A 16,666-nucleotide genomic window follows, 5' to 3' on the forward strand; every position below is an offset into this window, starting at 1 on the left:
TTTAAGGCAAAGACCATGAACATAGTAAAATCAACCCTCTAAACCAAGAAACATCGGAATCAAAACCGTGCCATTCACTAAACAAATCAGTGGATGCAGCCACTGTGCATACCACAGCTGAGTCCCAAGGACAAGACAAGCACAAGGCCACGATGCATGAAAGACTCCAATGAAAGTCACCCACACAAATACATGTTTGGCATTGTCCTTAATACTACAAAAGTGAGGATCTCACTAAGTATTAAACATGTAACTCCCTTTTCTGGATGCTTATGATCATGTGGATGTGTATCTCCATGTTGGGTGTTTCATAGACACATGGAGCTATGTATATATCTACATGATTCTAGATAATAATGATGTATTCTATCTCCATGTTGTCAAATCCACCAGACTAGTAAGACATGTAAATATTATCAACAATGATTACAGTGGTATTCTAAGGTAACACCCTCTGAAAAAATAACTATGTCCAGAACGGCCAGTGATAATTTTTTATAATTATTCATGCATTATATACAAATATTTCCAATAAATAAGTGCTTGTAATAAAAAATAATTAATCATTTTTCCTTGCATTTTTTAAATTAAAAAAAATAATTAAAATTTAATTTATAAAAATACTTTTTATCTTTATCTTTATTTTTATTTTTAAGATTAGGTGATTATTTCATATTACCAATTATTTTTTATTAAAGTTTTATAGAATAAGGAAAAAGCTTTTATAAATGAATAGATATGATTTCTTTGCTTATAAGTAATTTGACTATATCTTAAAAGTTTCAAGTTTTAAAATTTGAAACTTGAAAATTCAATTTAAAGTTTAATCTAATGTTAGTTATACAATTATATTCAAATACATTAAATTCAAATAGTTTTTGTAAATTTGAATTAGATATAATACTAATTTTTTATGATTAATTTTTTATTTTATTTTATTAAAACCATCTTTATGATTTTAAGTAAAAAATAATTAGAGTTTATTTTTTAGTATTTTAATATTTCAAACTGATACATATATATATATATATATATATATATAGATATATATATAGATATATATAAATTTACATATATATAAATTTAATGTGAAAAAAATAATATCAATCTTTTCAATTTGAACGTTTAAACATCTCCTATGAAGAAATTACAAAATAAAATATATATCCTACTAGAATTATTAGTCTTTATAATTATTTTTATACAAATACTTCTAATCTTTAATAGAGTGTAATTTCATGTTAATAAATATGTTATATCTAAAAATCAATTATAAGATTTGTGATTTAAATCTAATATTAAGTTTTATCTACAATAATAAAGTATGAAACTAACATTATAAATAAGAATGTATAATACCTACATTAGATAATTTATTCAAAAATATAAAAAATATATATTTATATAATTTTAAGTAGAGAATGAAAAATCAACTCAATGTATAAAATAATTATTAGTAAGCCAAAAATACTTTCAATTGAATTTAATAAAACTTTCTTTATCATAAAAATTTAATGCAACTTCAATATTTATATTATTTTCAAATCAAATTATTTAATAATTATTATTTAATTACTTTGATAGAATTTTTATTTTTAAATAAAATTAATATCTAAATATATTAATTATATAAGATTTCTTAATGTTAAGAACATAAATTATCATAAAAATCTTAAGAAGCAATACATTCTTGTAATATTCATAATAAGAAAGTAGAAATATTAAAGTTAGATATAAGATAGAAATTAGGATGACTATTACCAAATACAAAGAGACTAGAGATTCTTGAGCTAAGATAAGAATACAAAAAAAACATTGAAAGGAGTGAAAAAAGTCTCATCATTGCTTCTATGCATATTATTTAACTAAGAACCTATATGTTAATATTCTTTAGTTCATTTGATATGTGTGCAACTTGTGAGACACAAATTTAACTTGAAAGGCATGTTTTCAACATATACACCAAATTATATTCAATACTAATATAAAAAAAATATTTTTTTCCAATTGGAAAATTTCTCAAGATTACAAAAACTCTTACTAATTCTAAAAATCAAATATCCAAGATCCTAAAACATGGTTGATGAGCTTGCTTCTATAATTGATTGGAATTATGTATACACAAAAATCTATCTTAATACTATGAAGTCTATTATACAAATTGCAAGTAAGCACTAAAGAAGTAAATATCAATAGCAATTAGGAGGTGAGCTTAGAAGTAGGCATCATTTGAAGAAAGCATAATAGTTTACTAGTCTAGCTTTATAATACTATAAATTTTCACTTGGTGGAATCATTAAAAATATACTTTTGAATTATTTAAATTAAAAATATTAAGATTATAAAAAAAATATCATTTAATTATTTATTAGAATTTAAAAAAATTTATAAGGTACAAGAATCTTATAAGAAGAATAGTTATAAAAATGGAGTATTAATAAATCTTAGAAGCAATTATCTTGATTGGTTTAGTATTTTTACTTATTTTTGAGTGATAATGGCTAATTATTGAGATAAATTTCTAAGTTAACCTTCTATCTATATGTATTACTTGTAAAGATATCTATAAATATTAGTTAGTAGTTAAAAGAAGCATAAGAAAGAATATCATGTCTTTTTAATTATTTTTCCTACGAATAGAATTTTTAGTTGATTTAAATTGATATTATTATTATAAAAAGTAATCAAGGAAGAAAAATATATTCTTAAATTGATATTATAATTATTAAAATATTATATAAATATTTTAAAATTATTTAGAATTATTTCAAAAAACTTAGAAATTTTTTTAAGACTTTGATAAAATTAAGTTTTACCACCTTGGGAGCTATTATGAAGAAATGGAGCAAGATTTGAAGGCCATACAATGATTTTAGGTTAATTGGATGTTTTTAAACACCATAATAAAGTAAAAAATGTAAAAAAATAGTCCTACTAGTAAAAAATAAGAGGACCAAATCCTATATGGATTGTAGTACCTTGAATATAATTAGGAAGATAAGACTAAGGCCTTGAGGCCTCTATAGGACCCTAGATGCACTATATATGAGCTTTAGTGAGGTTCAAATGCTTGATCTATAAATAATATAATCTTGAAATAAAATATTTTTACTTAATTTTTTAATTATTACTTATTATCTTTAAACGTTCATAACTTAATCATTGAAAGTTAGATTTATATATTTTTTAAGTCATTAAAAAGATAATAAAATTTTCTTTTAAAAAATATATTTTTTTAAACAATATAATTTATTTTTAAAAAAATATAAATTTTATTTTTCACTTTTTATTTTTTATTAAATAAAAACCTAGCAAATAGTTTGTAACTTAGTTTTGAAGTGTGTAATTACTTGAATAAAATTCTTTTATTAGTTTTATGATTTTTATTCTTTTTTTCTTGTTATTTTCTTATCTCACTCTATTAACTCATCTTTACATGATGTGATATTCTTTTAGTACATGCAAATAGCATTGTCGCTAGATTAGCTAGCAAAGATTGTTATACTCTATGTACTTTTGTAAAAAACTCCTATTTGTTTTAACTTGCTCGGAGTAAAGATGGGTCTAACTTTGTAGGTTTAAAGAATTGAAGCATGAGTGTAAATAATCAAGAATAGAATTTTGAAGGCCAAACTAATATGTAATTTGAAATGACAATCACGTCCTTGTGCATTTGTCAGTAAAGATTATTATCTTAGCATAACTTGCATCCTTTGAAAAGATTATTTTCCTTCAAAAAGTTGTACATACATCTTTTGGAAAGTTATTGCAAAGTAAAGCAACTATATAGTTGATTCATTTTGCTTTATAGTATATAATATGTATTTTTTTGGATTCTATGTTTTTGACTCCTACTTCCAAAAATTTATATAAGTTTAGCATGTTTTTACTTTGTTGTTTTTGTGTATATTATAATGAAAGTTGCTGCCAAATATTTATGTTACAGGTGAATGAATCACATTTGTTAATCTTACTTGCCTTGTTTGAGGTAACAAAAAATAGTCTTAAACAATGGTGAGTAAATCAAATTATAAAAAAAAAAAAAAAAAAAAAAAAAAAAAAAAAAACTATTATGTAATAAAAAAATAATAAATTATTTATATTAATATTGACATGAAATAACAAATATGAGTTAGGAATAGACGATCAACCACTCAACTAAAGACTGCAAATGATTCTTGAAGTTGAAAATACATGACTTATTCAAGTCACTTATAGTGGCAATTATTCTGCCACCATATCTATTGTGTCTTCTATATCATTGTTATAGTATTTTGGATGTTGAAACTTATGTATGGTTGGATGAATTGAGTGCATGCTTTATTTATTCTTAAAATTTTATATTTATATTTGATCATCCAATTGCATATATAGTATTTGTGTTTATTATTGTTTTCAAATTATTGAATTAGAAGATGTTATAATGATTATTATGGTCTAGTGTCTTTTTATTACCTCATTTTTTTAATCAAGAATTGGCAAAAGACAGAGACGTATTGACTTGAAACCACAATTGATCACAAATAATTAAAACATGATAATTTAATAACTGTTAAAGTACTAAAAATTGTAAAAGCTCTTGAACAATAGTGAGTAGTTTTGATATGATATGGAAGAACTAGGAAAACTACCATTACTAGTACTTAATGATTTTCCTTTGAGTTTTTGTAAGAGCATAGAGCTTTTAAACATATTTAAATGCTTGTCTCTTTTTACTTAATTTCTTTACCCACTTTACATTTTTAATTGAAAGAACTAAAGAACATTTCTTTAATTGTAGAAAATAAATATTTTATATGACACAAATGTATTATCTATAGGTATAAAAGATCAACAATAGTATTTACCAAATTATGAACATAACAAAAAAAATTCTACAAGCAATAAACATACATGTTATATTTACAATTTAGCTTATAATAAACTTCATGTCAGTTCCATTATAATTTAGTCGCCTTGCCAAATGTTATTTATTAATTATTTCAAATTATTTTGGTTTCTTTCTATTGTAGATTTAAAAAAGTTGTACACACAAAAAAAGAATCAAGATTACCAACTTAGTATTTTTGGGCGTATGAATACAAAAATTACTACTTATCTTAGTCAAGTTGGATGCAGAGCCTAATGAATTATTAAAATCATCATGCTTTGTAATTATAATTGTTGCATGAGTGCATTACGGCATGTCTCTAACTCTAGACATTTGATATTATAGTAATCAAAGTAAAGGAATAAATTATGCTTGTTAAGAAAACTAGCAACTTGAATAGGTGACCATCAAACTCTAATGACCTTGTATGATCTTGTTGAATTATAATTTATTTATTTTTCATGTAAAAAATTATAAATATATTCTTTTTTAATTTTCTTAATCTTTTTTAATGTTTACTTGAAAAGAATCTTGTTTCTTAGGCATTTCTAGTTGAATTTATATATTATGATTAACTCATGGTGTATGAAGCATTATGATATTATTCCCTGTATTAAAGTACTTTTGGAGTACATTTGATATATAAGAAAATATTGTAGTTTTAATTTTCTATAATGAATGAGAATTTAACTATCTTCTAATCTAATACTTAATAATAACACTACTTTGTAGCAAATTTTTCTTATGAAGTTTTTAAAAAACATATATCAATATTATTATATAACCTTATTTATAACATTGAAGAATAGATTATGGATATTTATCATTGTCATATCATAGCTAAGCTTTTGGATACATTTCTAATGTATATATTAATACTTTTGTGCTTTCTATTTGGTTCTTAGATACAAAAACCTTCATGGTTTAAAAAATATATATAATAGTCATATTCAAGATATTGGTAATATTGCTGTAATATAAGATATTGTTGGAGATATTTGGAGACAATGTAAAGTATATGTAAAATAAATAAAATTTGTTTTGAAGGCGAAAGATATTCTTAACAAAAATCAATGTATTAAGCATTCTAAAAGTCTTGATCATGGTATGGAAATATTTCAAGAATTAATATAATATAGAAGTGATGATTTCGAATGTGGATTTATAATTAGTGAATTCATTCTTATAATAAGTAATATTTATTTACTAGTAAATTATTGTGGTAAAAAATATTGGTGTAAATCAACTATATTTCAATTAAACATCAAAGAGAATTTTAAAAAATTACTTGGAGATTTGAAGTCTTATTATAATATTGGAATTATTATGCTTTTGAATCATTTATCAAAAAGAACTCAAAGTGCTTCATCAATTATGTTTGATATTATAAATTTAAATGAAGTTGAAGTCAATAAAAAAAATTATATGAAAGATTAAAAAAATACAAAGGAGGATTTTCAAAATGATAAATTAATAGAGCATTTTTTAAAAGATTGGAGGACTCACATTACATAGAAGGTAGAGAATTAGATGTAATGCAAGTTTCATTTGACAAGATAATTCTAAAAATTATGGAATATATAAATTAAAGAGTTCATGGAGAAGATTACAAAATTAGGTGGTTAGGACTTTGAAGTGCAACAAAAGACATTGATGTTATATTTAATGTATATTTTGACAAAGAAGTGAACACTTTAGGAAGATTGAGCCATCCCAACTTCATAAAATATTTTTGTGCTTTAAAAGATGTTTTCAAAAGTGTTAAAATAAAGAAAAATAGAAAGTTATATTTAGTCATGAAATTAATGAAAATAAGCTTGAGTAATATGTTGGAGGAAAAAAATCAATATATTGTATATTTGTCATTGATGTTATGCATCAAATTGAATAAGATTATTAAATATGCTTTTGTTAAACTGATTGAATTTGGAATGTTAAAGATTGATGTTGGAAAAGAACCAGAAGCTTTAAAAAATGATCTTATATATATATATATATAAATATATATATGGAACTATAGCATACATAGCTCATGAGTCTGTCAAAAAATTAAATCAAGTAATAAAATTGTGTCCTTTTGAAGACAATATGTAATCCTTTGCAATGATATGTTCAAAGATTCTTTTAAGAAAAGATCTATTTCATAACATAAATAATAAAAAAGTGAGATTTTAAAACTAGTAGAAAAAGATAAAAGACCAAAATTTCCTTCAAATTTTAAAGAATCAACTTAATTGTTAAAAGAATGTTAGAATTTAGATCCTTAACAATGACCAACATTTACAAATATTTGTAAAAGACTCACCATGATTAAGAAGAAGGTTTTGGAAGAAGTTTATATTGCAAGAAGACCACTTTTTGGTGCATCTAAGAATAGTGTCAATTAAAAAATACAACCACAACAAAAACATAATAATGTGTCACTAATATTATTTTAACTAATGAATTTGTTGATTAAAAACATACAAAATTTTATTCATTTTTTTCTTTTATATATATGTATATATATATATATATATATATATATATAATATTTTATTAAGATTTTATAATAACACCTTTTAATTCTTTTATTTACATATTGTATTTTGTCCATGCAAGTTGATTTGGATTTCAATAAGTTGTTGGGAAGAAAATAATGTAGGTTGGAAATTTCTCAACTATGCATGAAAAAAGTTAAAGCATTATATCTATTTGGTATGGGAGGAATTTACAAGATTATAATTGCATATGTATAATACTTCATGCTTTGTTGAGAATATTCAATATAATGGCAATTGTTGTGCAACTTCTTGGAATATTTTAGAACAATTCAAAGTGAAAGACAAACCAAAGGATTTAAAAGAAGTACAAGAATTGTTGAAATCCTTTATTATACAAAAAAAAAATTTACTTTGGTATTAGATGATATAAAATATGAAAGTCAAATTGAAGATATTGTGTTGTTAGATATCCTATGTGGTAACAATGGTAGCACATTAATCGTTACAATACAAGATTGGAAAGCAATGAAAGATTATTATACAAAGGTTCATGTAATAGATATTAAAGGATTTAACTAAGATGCAAGTTTTGTTTCATGGTCTCTCAACTCTTGTTCTAACATAGATTTGAACATAAAAAACCTTTAAAATAACTTATGAAATTGAAATTATTTGCAACTTGAGAATAAAGATTTTTTCAAGAACTTACTATTAAGATTAATTAACCAGAAATAAATATTTTCTACTTGCTGCAAAAAATCCGGTAACACCTACACTATAGCAAATTCTTGGGGATATCCCAGACTCTTTTTCGTTCATTTGTTTCTATGAACATAATTAACAAAGTCACTTGCATTGAGTGCATATTTTCACCAAAAGTTGATCCAATTTGCAATAAAGTCTATTTGCAAATTTTATGTTCAAAACAAATATAGCCACTTGAATCAGGTCAACCCATTTTCATTGTCGTTAGTCTACATCACCATTGATCTTCTCATGCATTTGGACCATATTGACTTAGTTCAAGGCAGAAAAACTGGATCATACATAGAGCATAAGAACAAGTGAGAACTGCTGTCAACATTAAGAGGATTGAATTATGCAGATGTAAGCACAAGAATAAGAAAGTTTTCACACACCCCAGGCCAGGAAGGTGCCAAGATAGCATCATCAAGTTGGGGATGCAGCACTTCTCAGAATGGTGACTTCTAAGAACGATGACTTCTAAGATTTTTGTTCAAGATAAATCCCTGACAACCTAATCCTTTGACAGACATCTGATTGGTATGCCATTATGGTACAATCTGAAGTGTCTAAAGAGTGGGCTACAAGTGTTTAGGGTGCCAAGACATACATCTCCCTAAGCCACAGCTAGTAGGGAATAAATAAGTGAATCACAAAAAACTGAGACGTAGTAAACTGAATTCTTAAGGTACAAGCTTGAACCCGCAAACACCGTGTTACCCAATGCGTGCTGATGTACTTTGGCCTTTATGGTACAATGTTAACACCTGCTGCCGGCGGTACTGAGCAAGAATTACGACCTGATCGTAAGTGGCCTAGCGGCCTCGGGCTTCCTCGTCAGAATGAGGTGATCTGTAGAAGTTGCTGAGTTCGCTGGGACACGGGGAGAGGGTATCAGCCTCCAACAATTGAACCACTCGATCCATTGTAGGGCGCTCTTCCGGCAAAGCATTAATACACATCACAGCAATCTGCAGAACAGACTCCAGCTGATCCTTTGGAGCTCCATCTATGATCCTCGGGTCAAAAATCTCAAACTGCATATTCTCCTTGATGCAGAGCGTAACCTGGAAATGCAGAGAAGACCGATGGTTAAGACTTGTTTATCGAGTCCTGATCCCATGTTATACCAAATACTTCAGTTACATGAGATCAGAGTAAAATACTCCGTGCACCAATTATTCAACAGCTTCAATGCTCTGCCTGAAAACTAAGCAGCAAAGCTGACTAAATCCAACTTTCACTTGATTGATATCTATATCGAGACGCGTTTGGCAACGATGAGGATTTCTTAGAACACAATCGACGTGTAACAAAGTCATGCACCGAACTCTTACCCAACCAACTAGGTTCAAGCCTTCCGCAATGAGAGAAGGATCACTGGGGCGTCGGCCACTTAAAAGCTCCAACAATACGACACCATAGCTGTACACGTCCCCTTTCTCAGTGGCGCGCCCAGTATGCATATATTCTGCATGACAGACAACCTAGTATAAGATTACAGTCACTCGGGTTCCTAAACAATAACAGACATCGAATACTTCTTGCTTACAAACTCCCATTTACTGACCGTGAGCTAACAAGAACAAGCAGAATCACGACCATGACCATCAGCAAGCAATCGAACTCTTCTGGGCGTTCAGATTGTCGACCAGAACGTAAGTTGTATTCTCAACATTGTTAGTATTAGGAAAATACCTGGTGCAAGGTAGCCAAAGGTACCAGCAACAATAGTAGTCACATGAGAGGCTTTGTCTTCCAACAGCTTGGCCAAGCCAAAGTCAGACACATGAGGATCTAAATTTTCATCCAATAGAATATTGCTTGATTTGATGTCGCGGTGGATTATGCGAGGGCTGCAGTCATGATGCAAGTAAGCAAGCCCTCGGGCAGCCCCAATGGCGATCTTCAAACGCGCTGCCCAGTTTAGCAACACCTCTTGCGGCTCTCTATCTGCCGAATACGAATCAGCAAGCTGTGGGTTAGTCACCAAAAATGGACTGACGTGAAGTTCACTATTTTCAATCGGTCAGCTTAAACGCAAGAAAGTGCAACAGATTCTTGTTCATGTGAAAATGTGTGGCAATGTAGTCATTATAGCTAATCGAGATAACTACTTAATACTAATTTATTTAAAAATCAAGTAGCTAATTTCAATTCAAAAGCATATATGACGCTCTTCCCAATCCAAGTTCTTGAAGCCTCTTAACATTGCAGAACTGAAAATTAAAGCGAACTCAGAAGTCGGACACAGACCGTGAAGAAACTCTTCCAGGTTTCCGCAGGGCAAGTAGTCGTATATCAGAAGCTTGGCAGTTGGAGAGTTGCAGTAGCCACGTAGGTTGACGAGATTTCGGTGCTTAAAACTACCCAAAATTTCCAGCTCCCTTTCGAAGACGCGATCAGACGATAATCCAAATACTCCAATCCGTTTTACTGCGTAAATTTTGCCATCATCCATAACCAAGCGATACACCGTGCCAAACCCACCAGAGCCTATCATGTCCCTTTCATCAAGCAGGTCCATTTTCTTTATGATATTCAAAGTCGTGTAGGGCAGATCGCCATGGAAATTTACCACCTTAGCTCCATGGTATGCTGCATGATGAGACCAACATGTTATTTTTAAAAATTTGGAATATGGAGATACAAAGAATGACGAAACAAACTCGACTCAAGGACAACTACTCGGTAATCCCTCTAAATGTTTCTTAAAATGCACCATTGTCAGTATCAACAAGGGTTCAAACTTCCAGCTTCAGATATTTAACATCACATACATTGAGATAAATTCTACAGAATGTTACAGCACGGCATTAGATCGCACCTTCTACACCTTTGACTTTTCCCAGAACTTGCTTCTGTTTTCCATATTTATTATGTAAGAACCAACCCCAGAAGCACATTAGAGCAATTAATAAGGCAATGCATACAGTACTCATTGCACTTATCAAAAGTGCATTGGAGTACCCGTGCTTCTGAGATGTTATAGTAGGCTCTACAGTAGATCCCCCTGCAGCTGCACAAATCACGTGTTATTATGAAAGAAGTTGAATCTGTGCACGTAATTAATGCAGGTAACTAATTCAATTCCTAAAAAAATTAATCTGTCTCTCGATTGTGTTATGAAAACATTTAGACATTCAGACTTCTCTGTACCTCTTTCCATATACTGAGGTTGCCTTAGATCAATCCAACAACTCCTTATCAATCATACCTCATGTATTTAGATGTAATGTATATAGCATTTTTCAGCTTCACACCCGTCATAACACATAAAGTATAAGCAGTACTATTCAGTAGAACCTGAGGCTATAGCAGGAGACGGAGCAGGACTGTTTCCATCTCCAAAAGGTAGAGGCTCAGAGTACGGTGGTGCGCTTGCTGGAGTTGGTTTCCATGGTGCGGGGGCGGGTGCTGGAGAGATACCCTGACAAATTATCTTCACTTGTGAACCGCAAAGGCCTGGGTTCTCTAGGAACCTGCAAGACACATTGACTCGTTCAATTTCACTGCATGCACAACAAAATTTTAAAAAATTAGCACATCCTCCAAAATAACTTCTGAAAGGATAGGCACTCACGACTGGGAAGTGAAGTTTTTTAAGACCCCATTTGTTGGAATATCGCCCGAGAGAAAATTAGAGGAAACGTTTCTGCACAGAAAATCCAGAGCCGTTAACATTTTAAAATACCTGACTACAGAGCAGAGAAGTAAATTGACCTCAGTATACTGATGTTCCACACCTCAACGATCCCACACCTTTCGACACGACATCAATATGAAAGAGAATGAGGTTCCAAAGACATTGCATGTACAGAGAAGACTTGAAGACTTACAAAAAGGTGAGCCTGAATAGCGATCCAATAGAACTAGGAATGCTACCCGTTAGTCCATTACTTGACAAGTCCCTGCAAAATATTCCCAATTTTATTCCTTTGACCTCAAAATTTTCGCTGCCTTGTAAACAAATCCTTAGCAATACAGATGCAATGAAGAGCAGGCACCGAAGGTTTGTGTGGCGGACTGAACGAGGATACTTACAACACTGCAAGGAGCCTGAGATTCCCTAGCTCTGTTGGTATACTCCCAGTGAGAAAATTCCCCCGCAGATACCTGCAGATGTGTAAAAGCTACTAATGTCAACAAGAAGAAAAATGCAATAGTCTAACCTCATCTTTTCTCCAATGATTTGTGAACTTACAATTGTCGTAATGATGTGCAGTTGCCAAGCTCTTTTGGAATGGGTCCGTAAAGTTTATTTGAATGTAGGCTCCTGCAGCACACAGATTGAAGGAAATTGTGGTTAAGACATGGGCAAAATGAAAGCCTTTAACTCAACTTCAGCCACCTGACAAAGGGTTCAACAGAGGCAAAAATAACCGCTACATGTATGAACTTTCTTGACACCAGTCGCAAAATATAGTATGACTTACGAGATTTACATTGAAACTCTAGACTCTACAAAGAATTCGTGAACCATCCTAGGAGAAAAAGACGGGTTCTGAATAGAGGTCATACAGTCTACTGAGTTGGTCGAGCTTGCCGATTTCCGGTGATATAGGTCCTCGCAACTGTTTGAACGGGAGTACCCTGTCAAATGAGATGATGATAAGTTCAGCAAGAATCCACAAACTTATTTTTCAAAAAAATAACTTTCAGTAATTGATACGTTCCCACATTCCGCACAGCGACTGTGCGTTACTAGCAAGCTTACTGCTTTTTCTAATTATTAGTACTTAACAAACGTGTCAGTTACAGAGACATGAGGTTGTGACAGGTTTGCTACTTACAACATCTGCACGCGGCTAGTATTTAGCAGGCACCTTACTCCGACCCATCTGCAAGGATCCGCATCCGATTCGTTCCAGTTGGCAAGGCGATTATCGGGATCGATTAGAAGTTCTTTGAGCGACATCAAAGCCAAGCCTGGACACACGTGTAACCATAATCAGTATTCCTTAGCACGCATACTCCAAATGTCATCAACATTGTTATAAATCAAGTGCAACTCACTTCCCTGTCACCAAGGAGTATCCTACTATTGTGATGCAATTATGAGAGCTGGAAAACATGTAAAAAAATCCTCACTGATGTGTCAAACCACCCTTCTTCACTGAATGGTTTTCTATTCAAGACGAACGAAAATACAAAAAACCACGTTTCCCCGGACATTCGTATTTGGAAAATTAAAAAATTTGTGGATCCAGCTCACCATCAGGTGTCAATGCTAAGGTTGAGGATGCCAGATTCAAGATAAACACAAACAGGAAAAGTCTATGAGAAAACACGTTTCTCATTACAATTGCACTCTGTGGAATCTGGTGTAAGCTCTTCGCCTTCCCTCCCTCTCCAAAACTTAGGATTATACTTGATTTCAACATTGCATGATGAAGCCTGCCACACAGAAAACAATCACACACGAGGAACATTTTAACTAGAGAAAAGATATTATTTGGATAGCGGGTCCGATCCTTAAAACATCTCCACAATAGCAGACAATAGATAGAAGCAATCCATAGAGACAGAGCTGAACAGAAGAATAAATGAAGCTTCACCAGAACACAGATGGTAGTTCTGATTCATCTCACGTTTCAATGGGCAGCTTTTCGGTGAAATTGCAATGGGTTGTCCTCTAGTGAAGCAGGCATCAGTTCCACAATCTTCCTTCCTTACAGAGGAGTATTTCGATCCCGATTCGACGTCCTGCCTTTAAGGTGATCGCCGCGTACGAGACAGAAGCGGTTGCATTCGCCAGTGACCAGAGGGATCTTCCAATAATTTCCGTAGTCTTTCTCCGCCTGAGAAGGAATTAAAAAAATAGATCACGAATTGATTGTCCTTACTTCCACACCTGCTACCTGGATGAAATGCAGAGTGTAAAATCGAATTGGTGACTGCTTTGACTCTCTTCGTAGTCTCTGCTTAACACTCTGCGGTAATGATATCCGTAGTAGAGGTATAACACTTTGCTACTCTATAATCTGTCTAACGGTGAACAGAGCTTGCAAGAAACTAGGTAGGAGCAGCAATTCTTTGGTGTGAGCAGGTACTCTCCGAAAAGATAAAAATGGAATGCTAGGACAGCTTCTTTCAGATGTTGATTGAATTCGATATGATCAACTTATTGTGATGATAAAATAGCAATAGACGCCTACGACTGCCCCCGAGCAGCAGCAGCAAACTCCCTCTCAGATGCTATTGATGCAGCCCTGGAAAGTCTTGTCCCCATCCGTGATCACGAGTGTCAAGATTAAATGGCTCTAAATGTTTTGGACATATGTCGTTAACCATTGATAGTGACATTGGAACGGAGAAGGACGACAAACCCTGCTACGACACTAAGAGCGTCAACGTCTTCTCTGTTGTGTTAAATGCTGAGGTACAATGCTTTCTTGCAAGAGGCATCACAGACTAATCTTGCTAAGCTCAAAAATCCCTCCGGCTGAAGGAATGAATGACAATCAAGAGAAAAAGTTCGGAGAGAAAGACGATACTACAAGGTCGCTATTATCGCCGTGAATCTACCTTCTTCGCGAACGTATCCAGTAAACAAAAAATCTTGTGACCAACCGCGCGTAGCTACTGAAATCGCAAAATCCAAAAACCTCATACAACAAAAGAGCCTGACAACCTCGACCACGCAGTAACGGAAAACACTACTACGTATTACATGTACTTCCCACCAACACTTCTCCGCAGTCGGAACGAGCTTGCGATACAATGGCAGGCCACTGCAGCTGAAGGGCAATTCGGATATGTGCTACATGAGAACTACGAATCAAACAAAAAGGATGAAGGAAATATAAAATAAGAACGAACCCGTCGCATTCATCGCCACTCCAAGTCAAGGCAACTACAACCTCTGTCACAGTGTGTGAGCACCTCCCACATGCACACAGAATACCCGGCCTACACTGCGCGGCTTTTTATCACCTCCAACTCTCTCCATCTCTCTCTCGCTCCCTCCCACTCCAATCCCTCTCCCTTTCCAGTCTCTCTGCTCGATAACGCTTGAGCTGCTTACATTCTAACGCCATCATGACCGCATCGGAAAGAGAATCCAAACGATCCCGACAAAGGCAGGTAGCACACACCACATCACCGTAGGCAGGACAATCCACGGAGTATGAGCAAAGAGAAAAGAGAGAGATAGAAAGAGAAATCGAAATCGAGAGAGAGAGAGATTAGTTGCAGCAGTCGGAGGCACACATGGTAATGGCCGCGGGCACTTGCTCTCCGAGTGTAGCAGCATTAGCGCCACGGTATGGATTACGTTGAGCGCGATGATCGCCTGACCCCGCACCTGACACAAAAACCTGCAGAAACACAGTTGCAGCACACCAATGTGCTCAGCTGCTGCTACTCCTGCTGTCCAATCTTGCTTGATTCCACAACGAAGCTCGCAGGGCTGCGCTAAGTTACTCCTCCTGCTTCTTCTTCAGCTTCTTCTGCTCCTACTGCGGCTGATGTTTGCTTTGCTGCCTGGCGATCGATGAGCGGCAAGCTGCCGGAGGCTGCCGTATTCTGTGGAGGTACACGGTGATGCAATTGTCTGCGACCGAGGGACGGAGAGTGGACGTGCGAGAAGAAGGAGGACGAGGATGGACGGAGAAGCTTCAACGGACGATGGACCCCAGTCTCCTCCTCCGTCTTCTCCCCTCGTTTCATTGAACGGAAATAAAAATATTTATAAATAGATATAGATATAACTCCAAGGCCATGTCACGTCCCCCTGATTCTCCCTCTCCCTTCGTGCATCGCGTCCCCAGGCATGGGGACTGTGCGTAATTCCAGGATGCAAACCCCGTTTGACTCCCTCTTTGCCCTTGCTTGCGAGTTGGATGGATGGATGGGTGGATGATATTAGGTTGCCTTGCTTTCCTTCTCCGTGCAGCATATGGAATTTTGGTGTTGGTTTTTAAAGTATTTATTCCGACCATAGTGTTTTGAAAGCTTGGAATTAGTCTTGAATCTAATTCTTTTTTTTGAACTGGCAATTTCAGGGTGAAAATTTGCATGTTTATGAGTATGTCTACATACGAAAAAGACCAGGAAGATAAAGGACCCAATTTTGTACCTCTTATTATTCTTTTTAAATATAAAATTACATATATCCTTGTAGACAAACAGCAACACTGCACCATTTCAACCTTCCAACGCTCACTGGAATTTTTCAATTGAATAATGGACATCGAATCTTGATTGAACACCAGTGTTTGCTTTTTTACATACGAAACTATACCTCTATTTTTGCAACATTGGACAATAAATATAGCAACTGGATAGGGAAATCAATATCACAAAATACAACAGTATATCCATTCAACTTTCTGGGTTAAGACAGGCCTTGGTTAAGGAATTTTCTCTTGGATCTTGAGCTACGCTTGACTCACACTGTTCTAATCAAAAGTATATTAATAAACCCTATTTTAAGCTTAATTCCCTCCCCAGCTCCCAAACATTTAATAAGTCCTATTTCAATCAAATCTCTCACACTTTGACACAAAAAGGTCCCAAAAGCTCATGAACGATCGCTGCTCACGCCATGATTGAAGCCATCTCACCA

The 16,666-nt window shown here is 33.1% G+C and overlaps 1 protein-coding gene across 5 annotated transcripts; it reads right to left on the reverse strand.

Moving 5' to 3' along the window:
- Nucleotides 1–8,425: 8,425 nt before the first annotated feature.
- LOC112281866 (LRR receptor-like serine/threonine-protein kinase FEI 2) lies at nt 8,426–15,556 on the reverse strand. Of its 5 annotated transcripts, none has more exons than XM_090249842.1 (15): nt 15,310–15,556; nt 13,689–13,898; nt 13,313–13,494; nt 12,891–13,026; nt 12,619–12,690; nt 12,302–12,373; nt 12,142–12,213; nt 11,937–12,008; nt 11,681–11,752; nt 11,404–11,579; nt 10,925–11,116; nt 10,354–10,695; nt 9,796–10,050; nt 9,435–9,568; nt 8,426–9,164 (listed from the first exon to the last, which is right to left on the reverse strand). In XM_090249842.1, exons 3-15 carry the CDS (start codon nt 13,479–13,481, stop codon nt 8,913–8,915), a joined length of 2,016 nt encoding a protein of 671 aa, XP_090105968.1. In that variant the 5' UTR covers nt 13,482–13,494; nt 13,689–13,898; nt 15,310–15,556; the 3' UTR covers nt 8,426–8,912. The 5 variants fall into 5 exon arrangements, with proteins under 5 accessions (XP_090105968.1, XP_024374591.1, XP_024374596.1 ...); XM_024518823.3 differs by having other exon boundaries at nt 13,689–13,958; nt 15,310–15,530; XM_024518828.2 differs by having other exon boundaries at nt 10,925–11,110; nt 13,689–13,958; nt 15,310–15,449.
- Nucleotides 15,557–16,666: the final 1,110 nt, after the last annotated feature.

The sequence above is a fragment of the Physcomitrium patens genome, chromosome 4, assembly GCF_059467195.1.
Source record: "Physcomitrium patens ecotype Gransden chromosome 4, ASM5946719v1, whole genome shotgun sequence".
Classification (NCBI taxonomy): domain Eukaryota; kingdom Viridiplantae; phylum Streptophyta; class Bryopsida; order Funariales; family Funariaceae; genus Physcomitrium; species Physcomitrium patens.

What these genes read in the sequence shown, in the direction of transcription:
- LOC112281866 (XM_090249842.1), bottom strand. Translation starts at nt 13,481, where the DNA reads ATGTTGAAATCAAGTATAATCCTAAGTTTTGGAGAGGGAGGGAAGGCG. An exon ending in CTCAGGCTCCTTGCAGTGTT is followed by an intron (nt 12,009 to 12,141) that starts GTAAGTATCCTC and finishes AATATTTTGCAG; the next exon opens with GGACTTGTCAAGTAATGGAC. An exon ending in CTTTGGCTACCTTGCACCAG is followed by an intron (nt 9,569 to 9,795) that starts GTATTTTCCTAA and finishes TCTGTCATGCAG; the next exon opens with AATATATGCATACTGGGCGC.